This window comes from Macaca nemestrina, chromosome 9, assembly GCF_043159975.1.
Source record: "Macaca nemestrina isolate mMacNem1 chromosome 9, mMacNem.hap1, whole genome shotgun sequence".
Lineage (NCBI taxonomy): Eukaryota > Metazoa > Chordata > Mammalia > Primates > Cercopithecidae > Macaca > Macaca nemestrina.
In genome coordinates, this window is record NC_092133.1 from 42348948 (window position 1) to 42373458 (window position 24511).

Consider the following 24511-nt stretch of genomic DNA (forward strand, 5'->3'; position numbering starts at 1 on the left):
GAAAAAGCTTGGTGACTTCCTGGGGACAGACTTTGTTCACAGATAGTGAAAGCCTGTTTTTTTTTTTTTCTGGTCCCTGGGGGTGTCACGCAGAAGCAATACTGTGCTGCCCACACATCTGCCTCGAATCCAAGCTCTGCTGCTTGCTGGCTGGTGACCTAGTTCTGGGCCTCAGGGTATGACAACGGGGCTTGTGTTCAGTGACATCTATCTCCCCATCATCCTGTGCTGGATGCCCTGTTGTGGTTGGGGGACAGTACGGTGGCTGCACCAACACCGGCAAAGGGTACAATGAGAAAGTGCCAGGCAGTGCCTCCAGGCTGGTTACCAGCTGGACTGCCTTTCTGCACAGACTCCAGGCCTTTGTGAGCCCCGGGCAAATGCCCTATCCTGAGACTCTGGGTGGATCTCAGGTTTTTTGTGTGACTCTTCCAGCTCACCTGGTGCTAGATGGGTGAGGTAAACAACTTCGGTGGTTTGTCTGCACCCGTGTTCTCATTGACCAGAACCATTCTGAGGTCCATGAATCATATCACATTCAGTTCTGTCGAGAGAATGGCCTGGTTGTAAAACTTTAGGGAACCAAGGCTCCCAAAGAAATTGTCAAGACTGCAGCATTAACAAAGATGATGTGGCTTTGCAATGGGAACAGCTCAGCCCCTCAAACTTTTGATCCGTTTGTTACACATGCGTCTCTGAGCTAACTGCTAAATGCTTCCCATCGCTCCCCACGATCCCCGGTATCCCAGCCCAAGGTAAAGAGAGGCATGAGTGGGCCATTACTGCACATCTAGGCCCAGCAAACTCTGAGGAGCCTATATTGGAATCCCAGGAAGGATCTTATTCAGTAGTTGACCACGGAATAGCCAAGTGGGAAGAATGTGACTTTGGGAGTCCCACGCATCTGCCTTGAATCCAAGCTCTGCTGCTTGCTGGCTGGTCACCTAGTTCTGGGCCTCAGGGTATGACAATGGGGCTTGTGTTCAGTGACCTCCAGGGTCCCTCCCTCTTGAAAGCTCGGGGGTTCTGCCCCGAGGAATGGGAACTGACCTATTTTACCCACATGTACTGAGTGTTTTCCAAAACAAAGTCTGGTTACTAATTACCTGCCCTACATTCCCTGTGATTGCAATGGCAGGTGGCATAGCTGCACATTTCTAAGGAGGAACTGGAAAGGAGCTAATAGGAAGCACTCAGAGGCGAGGCCCTAAGGCTGGTATTGGTTGGGCAGAATTCTGAAATTCTGGTGGACGCTATTCTCCATCAACAAAAAGGGGATTTTGGAAGATCCCCTTAGTCTTTAAACACAGAGAAGCACTGTCCTAATATTTTCCTGGTTATAAAAAAAATATGAGCTTATTCTATATATTACATTGCAGGCATGATGGCTCAGGAAGCCTACTGCTGCCTTCCCCCTGCTTCCTCAGCCCCCGGGATAATGTGGTTAACAGTTTGACTTATATTCTTGTGGGTATTTTCTCTGTAAAAACAAACATAAAAATATATTATTTTATGAAGATGAGATCACACTACACATGCTGATTTTCAGGTTGATTTTTATACTTAACTGTGTATTTTGGATTTTGTCCATGTCTGTTCATGCGATCTATTTTATTCCTTTTAATAAGATGTCTTAATGCATTGGGAAATCTAGAAAAGGAAAGAAACCATGATGCATATTAAAGCTTTTCTTTCATTTGAAATATTATTTCCGTATTGGGAGGAGCAGAACATCTGAAATTGTTTTCAAATACTTTAAATAGCATTTAGATTTTAAAAATCACAGGAATGAGAGTTGTACTGTTGTAGAAAATCAGTGAATACATGGGAAAAACTCAGTATGCTATTCTGACCATTCCTTATTATTATGTCCATTTCGTCTTCAATTCAATGATTCAGATAATAAAAAACTTTCTGTGGTAGGCAAAATACTGGCCCCCAAAGATGTTCATGGCCCAGTCTCAGGAAGAGACTGGTACCCCAATCTTGGTCAGTCTCCCTGGGTGGCCACGATTTGTGTTTGGTTTGAATTTCCCAATGCCTTCCTTTGAAGGGTCAGAGCAGGGAGAGCTTGGCAGCTGCATCCTTAGCTGTGATGTGGACAGAGAGCTTCCCAACTTTTCCTTTGACCACTGGAACCTCAGAGGTGACAGTTGAGAAAGAAAAGTAGGTTACTTGGTACAAAGTGGGGGATTTATTCCTAGATCTCCAGGTTTCTCTCTTGGACCAGGAAAGTGATCATAGGCTCTCAGCACCTCAGAGGTCAATGCATAATAAACAAGGGCAGTTGTGTAACTTTTACTTAATAAATCCCTGAGCACTGATTAGGTGGGCTCTGGTTGGGGCTGTTCATACTCTCAAAGAAGCCCAATTCAGCAACAAAATCTGGAGACAGAAGCCACGTTTATCAGGCACCTTCTGTCTAGGCACTTCACAGGCAGTGTTGCTAGGGGTAGGTACCTGGCATCCATCACCCCTGCTGCGTGCAGGGTTCTAATAGATGGAGTCAACAAAAGGCTAACTGAAGAGCAAACTGTCTTCTAGGACATTCAACTCCCAAGAACAGGGCTCTTTTGTCAAATCAGTTTGGAGAATATGACCCAAGATCCTGCCTGACTGCTAGCTGTCACTCAAATCTCTTTCCCCTCCTCTTAGATGCACAGCTGGACCAATATTTCCGACTCCTTCGCGATGATGTGTGGCTGCGTATGGTAGACGTGCAGGTGTGCCTCCAGATGGGCCTTGCTCCAGCAAGTGCAGTCAATAGACAGTCTCCTGCCATCACCTCCATCAGGGTCGGCCTCAGCTACAGAGCCTCATCCACTTTGCCCAATGTCACACCCTTCCAGGAACCTCCTACCTCTGGGGACCACATGAGGCACGGCTATTTTGGCCCAATAAAAGACACCGCTGATGGGTAACATCCACTGTAGAGGTCCCCACTGGGTTGGCCGTTGGTTTGTCAGGACTGTGTCATGGCTTGACTTCTCCTTCTGCCCAATTCCATTTCTTCTCCCTTTCCATTCAGAAGTATTGATTCCCAATATACTTTATGCGCCCTCAAACTTCGTGTTAGCATCTGCCTCCTGAGAAGGCAGCCTGCTCCTCTGTGTGGCTGTGTTGTCTCTAACAGTGTGAGCAGGAGTTGTGTGCGCTATTTTCGGGCCTGGCCCTTGAAGCCTTTGGAGTGAATCCATCTTGCTTTCTCCTTCAGCCCGCTGAATGTGGACTCCAGCGGTGCCCTAGGGGATGCTGGAGCCACCAGATGGAAGTAGCCTGGTAATCCTGAGAAGGAGAGATGCCTCGCTGACGTGAACATCTTTCCAGAACTGTTAAGTGAGTTGGAAATGAACTTCTACTACACAAAGCCGCTGAAATTTGGGCATCTGTTACTTCAGTTGGCCTACTCAAGCTTCTCTCCTCTCCTCACTTACCTATCCAGATGCAATGGCAGGTCTTTCGGGATGGGGGTGGGGCATTGATCAGAACTGCCTGGAAGCTCAAGTACCCACTATACCTAGGCTCAAGCAGGCCAGAGATTCCCAGAGAACAAGAGAGAAGAACAAGGCTTGAGGTGCCTTTTCTGTACAGAGATCCATACTTCATCAAAATGTGGCCGTTTGCTACCAGGATCTCATCAATAAAGAAGCAACTGCCCTCCCTTGGGGGCAGCAGTCAGAGTGGAGAGAAAATAAGTTCTCATTCTGACACTCCCTGAGGGAGAGGAAAATCAAAGCCCTGTGTTTTCTGTAGCAAGGTTGGTATGCAGGAAGAGGAGCTGTTTCCCCAACAATGGGAAAATTCAATACTTTCAACAATTTATAAAGAGATACATAATGTGGATGGATAGATGCTATATATCAATAGATAGATTATACATAGGTAATAGAGATGGTAGACAGATAAGGATGATAGAGACATAAGTGATAGGTTGATATGTAGAGAGATGATAATAGGTTGGTAGCTGGACAGGTAGGTAGGTAGGAAATCGAGGCTCAGAGATATTGGGGTAGGTTCTTATGGTCACATAACTAGTATGTGACAGAGGAGGATTCAACTTTAGGTCTAGTTTGACTCAGAAGTGGGATTCAGGCTGGGCGTGGTGGCTCACCCCTGTAATCCCAGCACTTTGGGAGGCCGAGGCAGGTGGATCATTCGAGGTCAGGAGTTTGAGACTAGCCTGGCCAATATGGTGAAACGCCGTCTACTAAAAATACAAAAAAATTAGCCAGCTGTGGTGGCACACGTCTGTAGTCCCAGCTACTCAGGAGGCTGAGGCAGGAGAATTGCTTGAACCTGGGAGGCAGAGGTTGCAGTGAGCTTAGATTGCGCCACTGCACTCCAGCCTGGGCTACAGAGCCAGATTCCATCTCAAAAACAAACAAACAAACAAATAAACAAACAAAAAAATGGGGAGGGGGGATGCAAAACCCAGCTCCATATCCTTTCTTCTGCTGAGGATAGCAAAGAATGTGTTTCCTTTGCTCCATACACAGGGTTTCATTTGCCCGATGTGATGTTTTGTTTGCTTTTGTTCTATTTTATTATGTCAATAATTCATCTACTTGTAGCTTGAATTTTGTCATCTAGTAGGTTTTGTTTGTTTTAGGTGGGCATTTAAGGGCTGCATTTCCTAAATTCATGCATGTTCAAACATGTTTTTTACTTTTTTGTTTGAAGGACAACTCAGGTTGGTGCACAATTTCTTAGTAACCCCTTTTCTCAGAACTCTTGTCATGGGTTTATGACAAGTTTTTGTGCTGTTTGGGAAAATTATGGCATATCTGAAGGAAATGCATGAGAGCTGAGGTTGAACAAATTGGGTTGAACAATTGAAAGCCTTTAATCCCTGGCCAAAGTGTTTTGACTTGGCATTGTTGGCAATAGACAGCCACTGAGAGTTTCTTTTCTGTTCTTATTAATTTTTTCATCAGCTTTAAGTTCCAGGGTACATAGGCAGGATGTGCAGGATGTGCAGGATTGTTACATAGGTAAATATACGCCACGGTGATTTACTGCACAGATTAACCCATCACCTAGGTATTAAGCCCGGCATCCATTAGCTATTCTTCCTGATGTTCTCCCTCCCCACGCCCCTCGCCCCGACAGGCCCCAGTGTGTGTTGTTTCTCCCATGTGTCCATGTGTTTTCATCGTTCGGCTCCCACTTACAAGTGAGAATATGTGACGTTTGGTTTTCTGTTCCTGCGTTAGTTTGTTGAGGATAATAGCTTCCAGCTCCACCCTTGTCCCTGCAAAGGGCATAATCTCATTCCTTTTAATGGCTGGATAGTATTCCATGGTGTATATGTACCATATTTTCTTTGTCCAGTCTATCATTGATGGGCATTTGGATTGATTTCCTGTCTTTGCTATTGTGAGTAGTGCTACAGTGAACATACACATGCATGTGCCTTTATAAAAGAATGATTTATATTCCTTTGGGTACATACCTAGTAATGGGATTGCTGGGTCAAATGTTATTTCTGCTTCTAGATCTTTGAGGAATCGCCACACTGTTTTCCACAATAATTGAACTAATTTACATTCCCACCAACAGTGTAAAAGCATTCCTTTTTCTTGGAAACCTCACCAGCATCTGTGGTGTCTTGACATTTTAATAATAGCCATTCTGACTGGTGTGTGTGAGATGGTGCCTCTTGTGTGTTTTTTTTTTTTTTGAGATGGAGTCTTGTTCTGTCGCCCAGGATGGAGTGCAGTGGCACGATCATGGCTTACCACAGCCTCCACCTCCCAGGTTCAAGCAATTCTCCTGCCTCAGCCTCCCGAGTACCTGGGGTTACAGGTATCTGCCACCACACCTGGCTAATTTTTTTCTTTTTTTTTTGAGTAGAGATGGGGTTTCACCATGTTGGGCAGGCTGGTCTCGAGTTCCTGACCTCTGGTGATCCACCTGCCTCAGCCTCCCAAAGTGTTGGGATTATAGGCAGGAGCCACTGTGCCTGAGCTCATTGTGGTTTTGATTTGCATTTCTCTAATGTCAGTGATGTTGAGTTGTTTTCATATGTTTGTTGGCTACATGAATGTCTTCTTTTGAGAAGTGTCTGTTCATATCCTTTGCTCACTTTTTAATGGGGTGGTTTTCTTCTTGTAAATTTGTTGGAGTTCCTTGTAGACTCTGGATATGAGACCTTTGTCAGATCACTGAGAGTTTCTGAGCAATGTGGTGGTGGGTTGTATGTAGATGAATTTGAAGTGGAAGAGACCTGTGACAGAGAGACCAGATTAGAGCTACTGCAGTGATTAGGTGGTGGAGGCCTGTAAACAGGTGTATGTGGCACTTTATGTACAGGTACACTGTGGATACAGAATTGATGGGACTTAGCAACTGCTTGGGTACAAAAGGGACAAGGACAAAAGAGAAGGAGTTGTTAAACAACAATGCCTTGGGTTAACCTGGGGTGAGCATGTGGATGGTGTCATTTGTAGAGCCAGAGAAAGAGTAGACGAGGAAGAGAAAAGGGGAACAGGAGTGGGAGGAGGAGGAGAATAGAATGGGAAAATATGAGATCTGAGTGGCTGCATTTTGGAGGAGCTGGTGGAGCTGCCCAGAGGCTGCTGAAATCTGGAACTAGAGTTCAGAGGAGAGGTTAGGGTGAGGGACAGAGTAGAATTGGAAATAGTCCCTAAGTGTGTTGAATATATCCAATTTAGTTTCTTTCTAAAGGAAAATCCTTAGTCCTTTTCTAGAAGGCATTGTAAAATCAGCCTCTGAAATTCTGCCCTACTAAACTTGTTTTCTTCTAGGAAGTGACAAAATTGCAGCCCCTGAAGAGCAGGAGAATCCTGGACTCTATGGCTTCCTCCTGCTGTTTGCAACTGCATTTGATTCCACTTTTGTGTGTTTTCCCTTTTTCGTGATTAATATTTGCTGGAAATATATTGATTTTTCAGTCTTTTCAAGAAAACTGCTCTTGGGCGTATGTCTCAATTATACTGCTTTTATGTTTCCTCATTTAATTATTTATTGAAGCTTTTATCTTTTTTTCTCTTTATTTTTATTTGCTACCCCTTCCCTTGAATTTTAAATTTCTTTGTTGATCCATTAATTGTATCTTTTGGTAATAAAAACATTTCAAGCTATAAATTTCCCCACAAAAAGTGCTTTGCCTATATCCCAGGTAGTCAGATATATAGGCACTCACTGTCATGGTTTTGTAAGTAGTCATTACTATAGACATAATTTCTTTCTTGACCTAGAAGAAATTATTTTGTATATTTTAAAATTCCAAGAATATACATAATTTGTTTGTGGAAGGCAGAAAGGGAAGCAAAGGGAAGCAAATTATGCAAGGTTACACAACCATTAAGTGTCATATTTAGGACTAGAATCCAGATTGACTGACTTCTAATCAGCAAGAAAATGTTTTCTCCACTTCCAGTGAGATGGTTCAAGCTTGGGAGTTTCTGGAAAGCCTCACTAGCTGGGGGAGCATGTGAAATGGAAAATCATGATGTTTTGAGTCAGACAAATGTGACTTCAACTTCTGCCTTGGCTCCTTGACAGCTGTGTGACCTTGGGCAGGCTTCTAGGCCTGAGTTTCAACTTCCTTGTCTGTAATATGGAGAAAATAACATAAATTTTATGCTGCTGTTGTAAAGATTAAATGAAATGTAAAATTGTGTGCATAAAATGCCACATACACCATAAGTGATCCATAAATATTTATCTCTGTTCCTTTAATTAATATCCTATAGATGGCCAAGGTACTGGATAAAAATTAAAGTAAAAGCATGCATAATCTCAGTGATAACAACTGTTAACAAAGTGCAATATCTTTTAGAACATACACATATGTATACACACATTCATACATGCACGCTCTCACACACATACACACGCTCAAAATTTGGATTGTACCGTAAAGCTACCCTGTAACTTGTTTTGTTTTTTGTTTTTTTCCTTCTCAGTTAATGTACAGTGGCCACTGTCACTCATGTTTCCTTCGGTGAGTTAGCAACTTGGTAACTGGAGATGGGCAGGCTGAGGCTCTGTGTAGTTTGGAGTGGAAAGGCAGCCCAAGACTAATGGGCACACAGGGCCTGGGTGGGGGTTCAGAGGCGTTTCCCGGAGGTTGACAGTCTGGGTGTGAGCAGGTTTGTGTGAGTCAGGGAAACAGGCTATGAATTCAAGATGAAACTACTTACCTACGCAGGTCTCTGGTTCACTACGCTGATTTGGTGGGTGTTTCACCTGCCTAGTCAAGTCAACGAGTCAGGCAGGATTTTACCTGAGTTTACTGTCCCAGCACTGTACCAGGTGCTCGGCAGGGACACAGGAAATACCTCTGCTCTTGAGCTGCTGATATGCACACATTTAACCACAGTGTGAAAATACTGACATCTGAGAAATGAAGATTTGTGTGAGGTGCATAAAAAAGATTTGCTTTTCAGCTAGATTTTTTGTTTGTTTTGGGGGTTGTTGATGGTTCAGGATAAGGTTTGTTAGGGGAGAGAAAATTCTTGTTTTGGGAGGTTGTGGAGGGCAGGAGACTCAGCTAAGTTGGGACAGACAGGGAGAAGAAAGGAACAGAAAGAAGACCACAGAAGGCACTAGGCTGAGCAGGCAGAGATGGGACTGAACAGGGTGTGTTAAGGAGACAGTAAAGGACCTATCCTTTTGGAAGTTGGTATTAGGGAACAAAAATAAATTATGCAAAATAAAAGTGGAACTTATGCTATGCTTTGCAGTTAGAAGATGGTCAAATAAGCACCAGATACATCTTTGATTTGTAATAAGGAGCAACAGAATAAAAACAGAATTTTACAAAGATTAACTGTAGGTACCTTAGGAAAACTGGGAAAAGAGTAAGTCTACAGGCAAGGAAGTAAGTTCATTATGAAGGGTTGAGTGTCTATCTAACCCACGGAGGAGGCTGTAGAAATTGAGCAGAAGGACAATGTAAAGATGAAGCTTGCTGACATGGACGTTAAAGAGAAAGTAAAGTCAAAATGAGGCTAATGTTTACAAGTCAAGGAAATCAGAAGAATAAGATTGCCAGTGACAGAAATAGACAAGGCAGGCATACTGAAAGTCTTATAAGTGGAGATGGCCTATATGGTTGGAAACACAGCACAAGATTGTGCTTGAGAGACTCCTGAAATAATTCTGCATTTTTTTCATTGTAATTTGTGTGTGTGCAAGTACACACAGAAAAAGTTAAGTCTGGTTACAGAAAAACCTACCAGCGGCAGGGCACGGTGGCTCACGCCTGTAATCCCAGCACTTTGGGAGGCCGAGGTGGGTGGATCACAAGGTTAGGAGATCGAGACCATCCTGGCTAACATGATGAAACCCTGTCTCTACTAAAAATACAAAAAAATTGGCTGGGTGTGGTGGCGGGTGCCTGTATTCCCAGTTACTCAGGAGGCTGAGGCAGGAGAATGGCATGAACCCGAGAGGCAGAGCTTGCAGTGAGCCGAGTTCGAGCCACTGCACTCCAGCCTGGGCAACAGAGTGAGACACCATCTCAAAAAAACAAAAACAAAACAAAACACAAAACAACAACAACAAAAAACCTACCAGCTTAACTCAGTGGAGACTAATGCTTCTATTGTATGTATGCCCATGTGTTCACAGTCATAATTTCTAAAGGGCATGAAAACATTGAGTTGCATAATTGTCATGAAAACCCTTAAGAAATTTTCTTGCTATGATACACATTTAAGGTTTCATAAGATATTGAGAATTATATTTGCTGCTTATGTTTATAAAGAGTAAGTGAGTATGAAGTTGAAGATTAGCCTTCTGCTGAAATATAATGGGCACTCAATAAACAAGTGTTGAACAAATTCACAAACAGTAGTGTAATGGGCATGCTTCTATAGACCAAGCTGAAATGGAATAGGCCATCTACTACTATAAACTTTTATATATGTCTATAAAAAATATATATCCAAGCTTGAAAGGAAGGGAAATAATTAGATATAGGAAATAAGGAAGAAATGAAAAGCCAGAAGTAGGAAGCAGGTGCTGATACTAGGGTGACTCATGAGGATGACCTCTCTAATGGATGTTAATGTCCATGTGAGCTCAACAGACATGCTTTAGGCCTCTTCAAATGAGGAGCCAAAACGAATTCTCTTGCATAAATCCTAGACCTTAAAAGGGTTGCTTTGTCTATGAAAAGAAGATAGAAGAACTCTACTCATAAATCCCAACTGTGCCACTGTAAGTATGGGGTCCAAATTTACACAAGTGGAGAAGGAATTCTAATTGAAGAAGTTAACATAAAAATCTGTGGCAGACCTGTAAGTTCTTGGTTGAGAACAACATAAAACTGCTTTGCTAGGCTATTTACAGTATTCAGGACACACAGGATGTCCAGTGGAAAAGATCATCCTTTAAGTAGAAATGCAAAATCAAAAATTACAGATCACATAAGGAAATAAACCACTGTGAGACAATGGATGAGCAAATAGAAAAATGAGTGCTTTAAGGACTAGAGTAGAACAATTTAAAAGAGAACATTAAACAAGTATGCCAAAATTATTAAAGAAAACCATATGAAGAAATGGTATGGAAAAAGACCATGTGAATTTGAAAAGAATTCAAAGAAGTTTCTAGAAATTAAAAAGTGCAGCCACTGATTAAAACTGAGTTTTTAATCTCAGTGGGTTGGTTAAACAACACATTAGGTACAGAGAAAGAGATGGAATGGTTGAATAAGATGGTCCAATATATGTTCAACAGGAAAAATTAGAACAGGAAAAATCAATAGCCAAAGAGGAAACAGCTTAAGAATTTTTCCATAATTGATGAAAGATACAAATCTATAGATTCAAGAACCATAATGAAGCTCAAGGGGGAGAAAAAATGCACACATACACATGTTGTCTTTGATGTTCTACCATTTTTTGGGAAAAAAAAAATCTTAAAAGTAGCCAGAGAAAAGAGAGATTACCAAGGCATACAATTATACTAATAGCTAACTTTATGTCAACGACAAAATCAAAGGTAATGGATTAATACATTAAAAACTATAAAACAATTATCAACCTACAAATGCATGCTTAATAAGTCTTTCATGAATAAAGGTGACAGTTATTTAAAATAATTTGCTACCAACCAACCCTCATTAAAATAATTTCTAACAGATGTTCTTTACGAGGAGGAAATTTGATTCCAGAGGTTGGTGAAGGACCACAGAAGAGGGAATGCTGTTTGAAGAAATTGTAAATGTGTGGTTAAATCTAAACATTATCTACATAATAATAAAGACACCTTATTTTATGGATTACGTTAACATTAAAAATTCATAGTATAGAAGATGAGGTAAGTAAAGTTAAAAATTAGGCCACATATTAGAAAATATTTGTAATATAAGCACAATAAGAATGAGAATACAGGTAATAACAATAGTAATAATATCAAACATTTAGAGAACACTTACGGGTCAGGCATAAATGTAAGCCCTTCATATATATGTTCTGTAAGTTTATGTATAAGTATGTAAGTCTATACATATGCATGTATCTGATACACATATAAACTTATACACATATACATACATATGTACATATATACAAATATACCTGTATGTAAACTTTAATTTAACAACCCTGTGAGCTAAGCATTATTTTCTAGACGAGTAAACTGAGACAAAGAAACATTAAGTAATTTGAAGTAATTTGTTCCAAGTCACTTAGTCACTGGCAGATCTGGAATTCAACTGAAGCAATGTAGCTCCCGTTAACAAAGGATCAATATCCAGAATAAGGAAAAAACTCCTAAACACCAATGAGGAAGAAAATAGAAAAAAAAACAGGCTAAGAATACTGAACTGGCCATTCACAGAAGAAATCTGAATAGCCTGTAAGTATACACAAAGGTGTTCAATGCCATTAACAATTATGGAAATATAAATTAAATCACACTAGTTAGATAAGCCAAGAAAGGTCTGCTAAAACCAAGTGTTGGGGAGAATGTGGACAAATGACAACTCTTTATAAGGCTGATGGAAATTAATGCTGGAACCACCACTCTGGAGAGCAAGTGGACAATACCTGGTAAAGCCAGAGATATACACCCTGTGATCTGGCAATTCTGTATCTGGGCTATAGTCTAGGGAGCCTGGTTCACACTGGAAAACAACTCAATGTTAGTGTGTGGGAGGATGGATCCACAAACTGGTACCTTCATTTCATGATTCTATTCTGCAGTTAAAAATGCATTATATCTCAATGTAAATAAATCTATAAAAGACAATAAGTGAAAAAAAGTTTTGGAAAGATATGTATAGCATGAGATGTATGCAACTGTAACAATATTACATAGTGTTTACACATAGGTACACATGTCATACAAATGTAAAGACAGCATGGGAAAGATTCACATGAACTACAGGTTAATAGAGAACAGAGAGGGAGTAGAGTGGGATTAGAGATGGGCACGAAAGGGGCTTCAATCCCACCTGCAAACTTCTTTAAAAAAAACTGGTAATATTAACACATTATCTTTTTTTTTTTCAGGTCTGAGTGTGGGATCATGGTATTTCATTATGTTAATTCTGAAATTTTTGTTTATTTGAACTACTTCATTAAACATAAAATTGTATCTTGTTACACAGCTATAAAATAGTATTTAAAACCCTTGCATCATGAGACATCTATAAGGATAAATCCTAAAGTACTGTTTCTAGAATAAGAAAGATTCTCCTAACACAATTTTAAGGCTTCAAAAGCACTTTGTGTTCTTTAATCTGTGGTTGAACCCAACATTTGAGTCAAAAGACTCCAGAAGGCGTCAGAAGCAGTGGTTGTAAGATGTTTCTACATCAGTACCATAATTTGTCTTGCATCACTTTTTATTGCTTATCATGTGCCAGGCACTGCATAAGTGCTTTACACATTAATTCATTAATCTTCCCTACAACTCTACGAGGTAGGTAGGTTATTTCCATTTTACAAATTATTTCCATTGTACATTTGAGGAATGAGGAAGTTAACTCGCCCAGCTAGTAAATGGTGAACCCAGGCAGTCTGGCTCCAAAACCTAGGCACTAGACTGAAGCATTTGTGGTCAGCTGGGTGAATTGATCTTGTGTCCCCTCCTGTGAAAATCCATCCCGGTCTTTTTTCCATCCAGTTACCTATTTTATTTCATTAATCACCCATAACATTCTCTCTTACATTCTTATAATCTCCACTCTTCCTTCCTTAAGCATGAAATATGTGAACAAGGGGGAAAAGGCCAAATGAATGGTTTTGGAGATGAAGACTTAAGAGCTGAAGTTATCTATCTACGGCCAATGAAATGTTACACTTGGTTCCCTTCTGGGTGTATTCCAATGGTATTATACATTCATTTGGTGGAATAGCTGTGTGATCTTTCAAATATTGGATATACATTTCACGTTGAAAATATGCTAAAGAGGTTGGTAATACTTAGTGTCAACAACATACAGTTTTTGAAGTTATGTGTTAGCAATTTTCCTAAGCACTAGATTAAGAGACAGTATAATGCAAAGAATAGCTTGCATTTATAAAATATTTTAAACATATGGCTTTAATTGCCCAGTGTTCAAAAAATAAACTGAAGCCTGACTGAGTGTATAATTTTAATATTTGAAAAATTGCATCCAGAAATTAATTTAACACAATACAGATTTGTACAAAAAAGGAAGGACGTAAAATCTTCTAATCATACAGACAATAATATGACTAGGCAAAGATTTTAAAAAAGGACAGGACATTTAAAAAATACTGATAAATACTATGTAATGCTTTAATTTACTGTGGCAGATACAAAAATCAAGAATTAATCAACAGATTATATATGTAAAAAAGTAACTACATGAGTTTTCTAGCTTTTTAAATTAACAAAAGGTAACAGTAGTGGTTTTTATTTTTTAAATGAGGTATTATTACACTGTAAACCAAAAACAGAGCATAAATAAATAAAGGCAATGTGCAATTTAGTGATACATCATTATAAATTTCAACTTAACAACAGATAACAAAAATTCTCTAGTTATTTATGGACTTCGTCATTTAAAAATTTGGCTTGCTTGTGTGGACTTCTTATTTAAAAGTGACACAGCAATCGATATACAAGCACATCATTAAACATGCAGACCAAGCCAACACAATTTTTCCATGAGTCATCTCTACCAAATAAAAACTGTTTATATTTTATTTAAAACACTTAAATCTGGTTTCTTATACATGTTTCTTTTGTGCTTATAAGTGGTAACCTACATTAAAAAGCTGATTTTCTAGTTCAAGCAGTGTAAGAGAGAAGCAGTTTTATTTGCATATGGATTTAAAACAGAGCAAAATGAAACACAACCAGGATGCCTTTAACTCTCTTACTTAGGCTTTCCAAGATTTTTAAGAAGAAATACCCTTGAAATAATATACCCAAATGGAAAAGCAGAATCACTTCCATCTCAAAGAGAACAGTAAACAAAGTTACCCCTTTTCCTCAAAGATTTGTGGGTTGGATTCAGAACTGTTGGAGAATAAGCTGATTAGTTCCTCCACCCTGGAAGAATTCTGCTGGTTGGGTGCAGGAAGCATAGCAAGAAAATAGCCTAGCCCAGAAAGATTTTGGGGAAAGAATTATTTGCACATGAACCATATGCTGGTACTAACTGCTGGTTTCATTATTATTGCAAATATAACTTCAGAGTTTTCTGAAGGAAAGCTGTCAAAGTATGGTAGAGAAGTCTTCGTTTGGCAATATTTGTTACATGCTAATAAAACTGCTTCATTTGCTGTAAATAAAAAACAAAAAACATTTACTGTCTGACTTAAAATGCGGTTTCTTTTTACATACTACTTTATTAGAAACTCTTAAAAAAAAGGGTACTTCGAATTTACTATATTCAGAATCCAGTGAAAAACATACATTTTGGCCAAAACGTTGAATTTTATTTGTATATTAAGCTATATCATTTTGACACAAATGTTATTATTGTATTCACTTTTGTCAAATACTTTAACCTACCTTTTTCAAAAATTAGTGTTTTGGTACAACTGGTGATCAAAAAATGTAGATATAAGTCTTGTACATCATTCAAAAAATTTATAAAAGCAGTTATATTCTTTTGTGCTTGTAACTGACATACTTCATCAATGATTATTTAGGTCTGATTTCTTTTCTAATATCTTGAGCCTTAAGAAGAAATGATCATTATACAAATATTACAGAGTACACAAGTAACTAGTTTACTGCCAATGTGCATGCAGACTAACAACACTTAAAAGAATATAACCTTGAATCCAATTAGTCTGAAAATACTCTTGTACAATCATCTTTGATTTGTAAAAGCTGTGTACACATCTAAAACCCTGAATTTACTTTGTAAAAATAAATCTTTAACAATAAATGGCACTATCAAAATCCCATTATTCTCAGGCTATTATGTAGTTATTTACATGCTTTTCAGCAACAGCTGAGAAGAATCTTAAAGGTCCCAAGCCAGTATATCAAAAAACCCTGTAAACTGCATTTGCAATGATACTGTGTTGTATACCGCTATATGAAAATATGGCTACATGCCTTATGTTAAAGATAATGTAGCTGTTTGCTTTGCTACTATGTGCTAGCAGGGCTAGCAGTGTACAATCTGCCACTGGGTTCAATTATACCATAAATTCATTCTTCACTGTACTTTGCTTTCCCAGTGGAATGCCTGTGACAAACTATTTGTGGAGAATGATAAAGTGCTATAAAAAAGAGGAACTGGACCATACCTCTCTCTGCCATGTGGATTTTTCCTCACTCAAGCAATTTCTGTGTTTTTAGAAAATTATGCCTTTGCTGAACATACTTCATATTTGATTTTTTAAAAACTTAATATTTTAAAGTTGATAAGCTTTGTGAAAGTGTTTTGAGACAGAAACATGAAAAGGCTAAAGGCACAGTAAGAGGGAAGTGAATGCTACATATAAAAGATTATATTTCAAGTCTTCTAGGTTACTCAAGTCCAAAACCTTCTGAATTTGAAATTCCAATGATTAATTTCTGTTTCAGGTCTTTTTTGCTTTTGTAGGGGGGAAGGCAAAGTTGATTGAAGCAGGTATGGGCCACAGGTAACCTAGGGAAAAAAATTAAAAAAAAACCTAAGTCTTAACACACACACAAAATGACTGCTATGCAACTTTTAAAAATACCAGGACACACACATTCAAATCTATTTCACTCTGTTAAGAGATGACTCATCCATTCCTTCACTGAACAGATATTTACTGAGTACTTCATTATATATCAGACACCACTCTAGACACTAAGGCTAGGTTACAGACAAGACAACCAATGTTACCACTTTCATGAAACTCATTTAAGAAGCATTTTGTTGGAGTCAGACAGATATGAATTTGAATTCTGCTTTCCCCACTCACTAGCTGTAGGGTCTTGTTTGAGTTGCATAATATCTCCAAATCACAGTTTCCTCATTAACATGACAGGGTAAACCATCCAATTAGGCCATTTAATAACCTAATCAGGTTGTTTAATAACCAGGAGTTCCCAACCCCAGGGCAAGAGATGGGTATGGTTGTTGGTGGCCTGTTAGGAACTGGGCTGCACAGCAGGAAGTGAGTGGCAGGCGAGCATTTACTGCCTGAGCTCTGCCTCTTATCAGATCAGTGGCAGTATTAGATTATCATAGGAGCAAGAACCCGATTGTGAACTGCACATGCAAAGAATCTAGGTTGCATGCTCCTTATGAGAAGCTAATGCCTGATGACGCGAGGTGGAACAGTTTCATCCAAAGCCACCATCACCTCCCACTCTCCCCACTCCCCGCTGGTTCTGTGGGAAAACTGTCTTCCACAAAACCAATCCCTGATGCCAAAAAGGTTGAGGACTGATGGTTAAAAAGATTAAAAGAGTGGTATACACAAAATATCTGGCAGCCGAGGAGTAGATAATATAATGAATGATATATATTCTGGTTTTAGTATTAAAAAGTAATTTAAAAAATAGCATTTTGAGGACGCTAGATGCCCCTTGATGCACATGTAAAAATTATCTTCTGAATCCTTTTGGTCATCTCCCCAACCCACTATCTGATAATGTTGTTATCATCATTTAGGATTCTTATAGCTATCTTAAGACTCTTTCCTTCAGTCTTATGAACTTCACAAGAACAGCTGTCACAAGAACTTTCTCAGAACAGCTGTCAGAGAAATCAGTGAATAAAAATTTGAATATACTACAGAAAAGAAAAACATTTTTAAAGAAGTTTGTAAGATTTAAAACTAAATTTTGAGAGCCCCCTGTATTAAAAGACTTAAAACTATTAGAATCAGCATTTACTCAGTGTTTGGTCTATGATAATCACTGTGCTGAGTGCATTTACATGCACTGTTTCCTTTAATTTCAGCCTCAAAGCAACCTAAAAGTGGTTCTCATTTTACTGGTGAGGAAAAATAGACATGTAAATATATGAGTAAGCTGTTCAGGGATACAGAGCTGGTAAAGATGTAGGCCCACTATTCAAACCCAGATCAGTCTGACTTAAAACACCAGTGTTGTTAATATATAAGATTTAACATTCTCAATTTTTTATGCATCAGACATACATTTGTATGAATTAAAAATATCACCAAATAACAAAGCAAAGAAAAAAATGAAAATGCCAACTCAGTTTTTTAATATAATTTTTTCTAAAGTGCTCTGCTGTTTACAAGGTCCTAAGCTACACAACAACTTATTTTTATGCCAGTGTCTCATGCATCCATTCAATAACATTTCGCGAGTTATTTAAAGCATTGGTTTTCTCTTCATTCTGTTAAGGCTGAGCTTTCCAAGTTTATTTAATACTCATCTACCTAGATACAAGGTCTCTTAAAACTGAAAGAAAACAATGTCAAGATTCTACTGGAAGAATATCTTATGAAAATGTTCATTGAAGAAAAAATGTGTCCAGGATTTTCTTAATCCATCAGGGGCTTCAATAACATGTATTTGATAAGGTGCAGGACCAAATTATGTATATCTTTTAAGCCTGACTCTTTGGATGATTTGCAAAGGAAGCTGCTTAAGGACAGCCAGAGATGGGAAAGGATGTAATTTGAAATTTGCTTTGCAATCTTGGCCATTCTACATTACACTCTGTACTAAATAATCAGGATAACCACAAAATATTGCCAAGGGTTCATGCCCTTTTAGAGGAAAAAAGCATTCAGAATACAATTAATGACTGAAGATTATTTACTCCATGGACTTCATTCTAAGAGGCACTGGTTTTCAGTTCCTGTGTTAGTTTGCCTAGGATGGAGCCTCTAGCTTCATTCATGTTGCTGCAAAGGACATGATCTTGTTTTTGTTTTTGTTTTTGCTTTTTTTTAATGGCTGCATAGTATTCCATGGTACATATGCACCACATTTTCTTTATCCAGTCTTTGCTATTGTGAATAGTGCTGCAATGAACAATGAACATATGCATGCATGTGTCTTTATGACAGAATAATTGATATTCCTTTGGGCACATACCCAATAATGGCATTGCTGGGTTGAATGATAGTTCTGTTTTAAGTTATTTAAGAAACCTCCAAACTGCTTTCCACAATGGCTAAAATAATTTACATTCCCACCAGCAGTGTATAAGCATTCCCTTTTCTCTGCAACCTTGTCAGCATCTACTATTTTTTGACTTTTTAACATAACAATAGCCATTCTGACCGCTGTGAGATGGTATCTCATTGTGGTTTTGATTTGCATTTGTCTTATGATTAGTAATGTTGAGCATGTTTTCATATGCTTATTGACTGCATGTTGTCTTCCTCTGAAAAGTGCCTGTCCATGTCCTTTGCCCACTTTTTAATGGAATTACCATTCTTATTTAACAAAAATCTAGTGAATCTTCAATGGCGGACCTTATAAGATCAATGAAAACTCCTCTTTCGGCTGAAGTGTTGTCCTTGTCTTTTGAGGCATACCATTATTGTGTCAAATTGAAATGTTGTATGTATTTGATGGTCAGCTTTATTTAATACATGTGAGATTACACTGGGAAACTAGAGTTGTTCTAGATTCATGTTGAAGCCATGTTAGCTCACATATTCTTGAAATAATAATAATTATTGGGAAAGTTTATAAGTAATGTCACCTTTGTATTAAAAAAGATTGCTCAGATTACTCTTTTAAAATTGGAAATGATTTTAATATAAAATATTCTGAAAAATTAACTTCTGTTAAGCAAATAAATCTATAATCTAAAAAATTTCTCTTGAATTTTTTCATTTTAGGACTCTAATTGAAATTTTGTTTAGAAATTTCTTAATTATATATGTAAATATTTATTTTGTATTTTAAATATGATATTGATGATGACATAAATACTATTCAAGAAATAGCCATTGGGCACTTGCCATGTGTGACTATGTGGAGAATATAAATATGTATAAGGCGGGGGGGTGGAGCAAGATGGCTGAATAGGAACAGCTCCAGTCTCCAGCTCCCAGCGCGAGTGACACAGAAGACAGGTGATTTCTGCATTTTCAACTGAGGTACTGGGTTCATCTCACTAGGGAGTGCCAGACAATGGGTGCTGGTCAGCTGCTGCAGCCCAACCAGCGAGAGCTGAAGCAGGGCAAGGCATCGCCTCACCTGGGAAGCGCAAGGGGGAAGGGAATCCCTTTTCCTAGCCAGGGGAACTGAGACACACAACACCTGGAAAATCAGGTAACTCCCACCCCAATACTGCACTTTACCAAGGGTCTTAGCAAACGGGCACACCAGGAGATTATATCCCACACCTGGCCGGGAGGGTCCCATGCCCATGGAGCCTCCCTCATTGCTAGCACAGCAGTCTGCAATCTAACGGCAAGGCAGCAGCGAGGCTGGGGGAGGGGCGCCCGCCATTGCTGAGGCTTAAGTAGGTAAACAAAGCTGCTGGGAAGCTCGAACTGGGTGGAGCTCACAGCAGCTCAAGGTAACCTGCCTGTCTCTGTAGACTCCACCTCTGGGGACAGGGCACAGCTAAACAACAACAACAACAACAACAACAACAGCAGCAGAAACCTCTGCAGATGCAAACGACTCTGTCTGACAGCTTTGAAGAGAGCAGTGGATCTCCCAACACAGAGGTTGAGATCTGAGAACGGACAGACTGCCTGCTCAAGTGGGTCCCTGACCCCTGAGTAGCCTAACTGGGAGACATCCCCCACTAGGGGCAGAACGACACCCCACACCTCATACAGTGGGGTACACCCCTGAGAGGAAGCTTCCAAAGCAAGAATCAGACAGGTACACTCGCTGTTCAGCAATATTCTATCTTCTGCAGCCTCTGCTGCTAATACCCAGGCAAACAGGGTCTGGAGTGGACCTCAAGCAATCTCCAACAGACCTACAGCTGAGGGTCCTGACTGTTAGAAGGAAAACTAACAACCAGGAAGGACACCCACACCAAAACCCCATCAGTACGTCACCATCATCAAAGACCAGAGGCAGATAAAACCACAAAGATGAGGAAAAAGCAGGGCAGAAAAGCTGGAAATTCAAAAAATAAGAACACTTCTCCCCCTGCAAAGGAACGCAGCTCATCGCCAGCAACGGATCAAAGCTGGACGAAGAATGACTTTGACGAGATGAGAGAAGAAGGCTCCAGTCCATCAGACTTATCAGAGCTAAAGGAGGAATTATGTACCCAGCGCAAAGAAACTGAAAATCTCGAAAAGAGTGGAAGAATTGATAACTAGAATAATTAATGCAGAGAAGGCCATAAACGAACTGACAGAGATGAAAACCATGACACGAGAAATACGTGACAAATGCACAAGCTTCAGTAACCAACTCAATCAACTGGAAGAAAGAGTATCAGGGATTGAGGATCAAATGAATGAAATGAAGCGAGAAGAGAAATCTAAAGAAAAAAGAAGAAAAAGAAATGAACAAAGCCTGCAAGAAGTATGGGATTATGTAAAAAAACCAAATCTATGTCTGATTGGGGTGCCTGAAAGTGAGGGGGAAAATGGAACCAAGTTGGAAAACACTCTTCAGGATATCATCCAGGAGAACTTCCCCAACCTAGTAGGGCAGGCCAACATTCAAATTCAGGAAATACAGAGAACCCCACAAAGATACTCCTCGAGAAGAGCAACTCCAAGACACATAATTGCCAGATTCACCAAGGTTGAAATGAAGGAAAAAATCTGAAGGGCAGCCAGAGAGAAAGGTCGGGTTACCCACAAAGGGAAGGCCATCAGACTAACAGCAGATCTCTTGGCAGAAACTCTACAAGCCAGAAGAGATTGGGGGCCAATATTCAACATTCTTAAAGAATAAGAATTTTAAACCTAGAATTTCATATCCAGCCAAACTAAGTTTCATAAGTGAAGGAGAAATAAAATCCTTTACAGATAAGCAAATGCTTAGAGATTTTGTCACCACCAGGCCTGCCTTACAAGAGACCCTGAAGGAAGCACTAAACATGGAAAGGAACAACTGGTACCAGCCATTGCAAAAACATGCCAAAATGTAAAGACCATCGAGGCTAGGAAGAAACTGCATCAACTAATGAGCAAAATAACCAGTTAATATCATAATGGCAGGATCAAGTTCACATTAACAATATTAACCTTAAATGTAAATGGACTAAATGTGCCAATTAAAAGACACAGACTGGCAAACTGGATAAAGAGTCAAGACCCATCAGTTTGCTGTATTCAGGAGACCCATCTCACATGCAGAGACATACATAGGCTCAAAATAAAGGGATGGAGGAAGATCTATCAAGCAAATGGAGAACAAAAAAAAGCAAAGGTTGCAATATTAGTCTCTGATAAAACAGACTTTAAACCATCAAAGATCAAAAGAGACAAAGAAGGCCATTACATAATGGTAAAGGGATCAATTCAACAAGAAAAGCTAACTATTCTAAATATATATGCACCCAATACAGGAGCACCCAGATTCATAAAGCAACTCCTTAGAGACTTACAAAGAGACTTAGACTCCCATACAATAATAATGGGAGACTTCAACACCCCACTGTCCACATTAGACAGATCAACGAGACAGAAAGTTAACAAGGATATCCAGGAATTGAACTCATCTCTGCAGCAAGCAGACCTAATTGCCATCTACAGAACTCTCCACCCAAAATCAACAGAATATACATTCTTCTCAGCACCACATCACACTTATACCAAAATTGACCACATAATTGGAAGTAAAGCACTCCTCAGCAAATGTACAAGAACAGAAATTATAACAAATTGTCTCTCAGACCACAGTGCAATCAAACTAGAACTCAGGACTAAGAAACTCAATCAAAACTGCTCAACTACATGGAAACGGAATAACCTGCTCCTGAATGACTACTGGGTACACAATGAAATGAAGGCAGAAATAAAGACGTTCTTTGAAACCAATGAGAACAAAGATACAACATACCAGAATCTCTGGGACACATCTAAAGCAGTGTGTAGAGGGAAATTTATAGCACTAAATGCCCACAAGAGAAAGCTGGAAAGATGTAAAATTGACACTCTAACATCACAATTAAAAGAACTAGAGAAGCAAGAGCAAACACATTCAAAAGCTAGCAGAAGGCAAGAAATAACTAAGATCAGAGCAGAACTGAAGGAGATAGAGACATAAAAAACCCTCCAAAAAAATCAATGAATCCAGGAGTTGGTTTTTTGAAAAGATCAACAAAATTGATAGACCACTAGCAAGACTAATAAAGAAGAAAAGAGAGAAGAATCAAATAGACGCAATAAAAAATGATAAAGGGGATATCACCACCAACCCCACAGAAATACAAACTACCATCAGAGAATACTATAAACACCTCTACGCAAATAAACTAGAAAATCTAGAAGAAATGGATAATTTCCTGGACACTTACACTCTCCCAAGACTAAACCAGGAAGAAGCTGAATCCCTGAATAGACCAAGAGCAGGCTCTGAAATTGAGGCAATAATTAATAGCCTACCAACCAGATGGATTCACAGCTGAATTCTACCAGAGGTACAAGGAGGAGCTGGTACCATTCCTTCTGAAACTATTCCAATCAATAGAAAAAGAGGGAATCCTCCCTAACTCATTTTATGAGGCCAACATCATCCCGATACCAAAGCCTGGCAGAGACACAACAAAAAAAGAGAAGTTTAGACCAATATCCCTGACGAACATCGACACAAAAATCCTCAATAAAATACTGGCAAACTGGATCAATAAAATACTGGCAAACCGGATCCAGCAGCACATCAAAAAGCTTATCCACCATGATCAAGTGGGCTTCATCTCTGGGATGCAAGGCTGGTTCAACATACGCAAATCAATAAATGTAATCCAGCATATAAACAGAACCAAAGACAAAAACCACATGATTATCTCAATAGATGCAGAAAAGGCCTTTGACAAAATTCAACAGCCCTTCATGCTAAAAACGCTCAATAAATTCGGTATTGATGGAATGTATCTCAAAATAATAAGAGCTATTTATGACAAACCCACAGCCAATATCATACTGAATGGGCAAAAACTGGAAACACTGTCTTTGAAAACTGGCACAAGACAGGGATGCCCTCTCTCACCACTCCTATTCAACATAGTGTTGGAAGTTCTGGCTAGGGCAATCAGGCAAGAGAAAGAAATCAAGGGTATTCAGTTAGGAAAAGAAGAAGTCAAATTGTTCCTGTTTGCAGATGACATCATTATATATTTAGAAAACCCCATCATGTCAGCCCAAAATCTCCTTAAGCTGATAAGAAACTTCAGCAAAGTCTCAGGATACAAAATCAATGTGCAAAAATCACAGGCATTCTTATACACCAGTAACAGACAAAGAGAGAGCCAAATCATGAATGAACTTCCATTCACAATTGCTTCAAAGAGAATAAAATACCTAGGAATCCAACTTACAAGGGATGTAAAGGACCTCTTCAAGGAGAACTACAAACCACTGCTCAGTGAAATAAAAGAGGACACAAACAAATGGAAGAACATACCATGCTCATGGATAGGAAGAATCAATATCGTGAAAATGGCCATACTGCCCAAGGTAATTTATAGATTCAATGCCATCCCCATCAAGCTACCAATGAGTTTCTTCACAGAATTGGAAAAAACTGCTTTAAAGTTCATATGGAACCAAAAAAGAGCCCGCATCTCCAAGACAATCCTAAGTCAAAAGAACAAAGCTGGAGGCATCACGCTACCTGACTTCAAACTATACTACAAGGCTACAGTAACCAAAACAGCATGGTACTGGTACCAAAACAGAGATATAGACCAATGGAACAGAACAGAGTCCTCAGAAATAATACCACACATTTACAGCCATCTGATCTTTGACAAACCTGAGAGAAACAAGAAATGGGGAAAGGATTCCCTATTTAATTAATGGTGCTGGGAAAATTGGCTAGCCATAAGTAGAAAGCTGAAACTGGATCCTTTCCTTACTCCTTATACGAAAATTAATTCAAGATGGATTAAAGACTTAAATGTTAGACCTAATACCATAAAAACCTTAGAAGAAAACCTAGGTAATACCATTCAGGACATAGGCATGGGCAAGGACTTCATGTC

General features: G+C 39.3%; 1 protein-coding gene and 1 long non-coding RNA gene across 4 annotated transcripts in view; one reads left to right on the plus strand and one right to left on the minus strand.

The window, feature by feature from the left end:
• LOC105480382 (uncharacterized) overlaps nt 1–14432 on the plus strand; it is a 94592-nt gene extending 80160 nt beyond the window's left edge. For both annotated transcript variants that reach the window (XR_011607747.1, XR_986443.3), the window contains one exon: nt 2656–14432. This is a non-coding gene — a long non-coding RNA (uncharacterized lncRNA). The remainder of the gene's footprint in view (nt 1–2655) is intronic.
• Nucleotides 13567–24511, minus strand: part of LOC105480431 (HECT domain E3 ubiquitin protein ligase 2) — a 95442-nt gene continuing 84497 nt past the window's right edge. For both annotated transcript variants that reach the window (XM_011739313.3, XM_011739305.2), the window contains exon 21: nt 13567–16063. In XM_011739313.3, the coding sequence (XP_011737615.1) occupies nt 15943–16063 (121 nt within the window). In that variant the 3' untranslated portion in view covers nt 13567–15942. The remainder of the gene's footprint in view (nt 16064–24511) is intronic.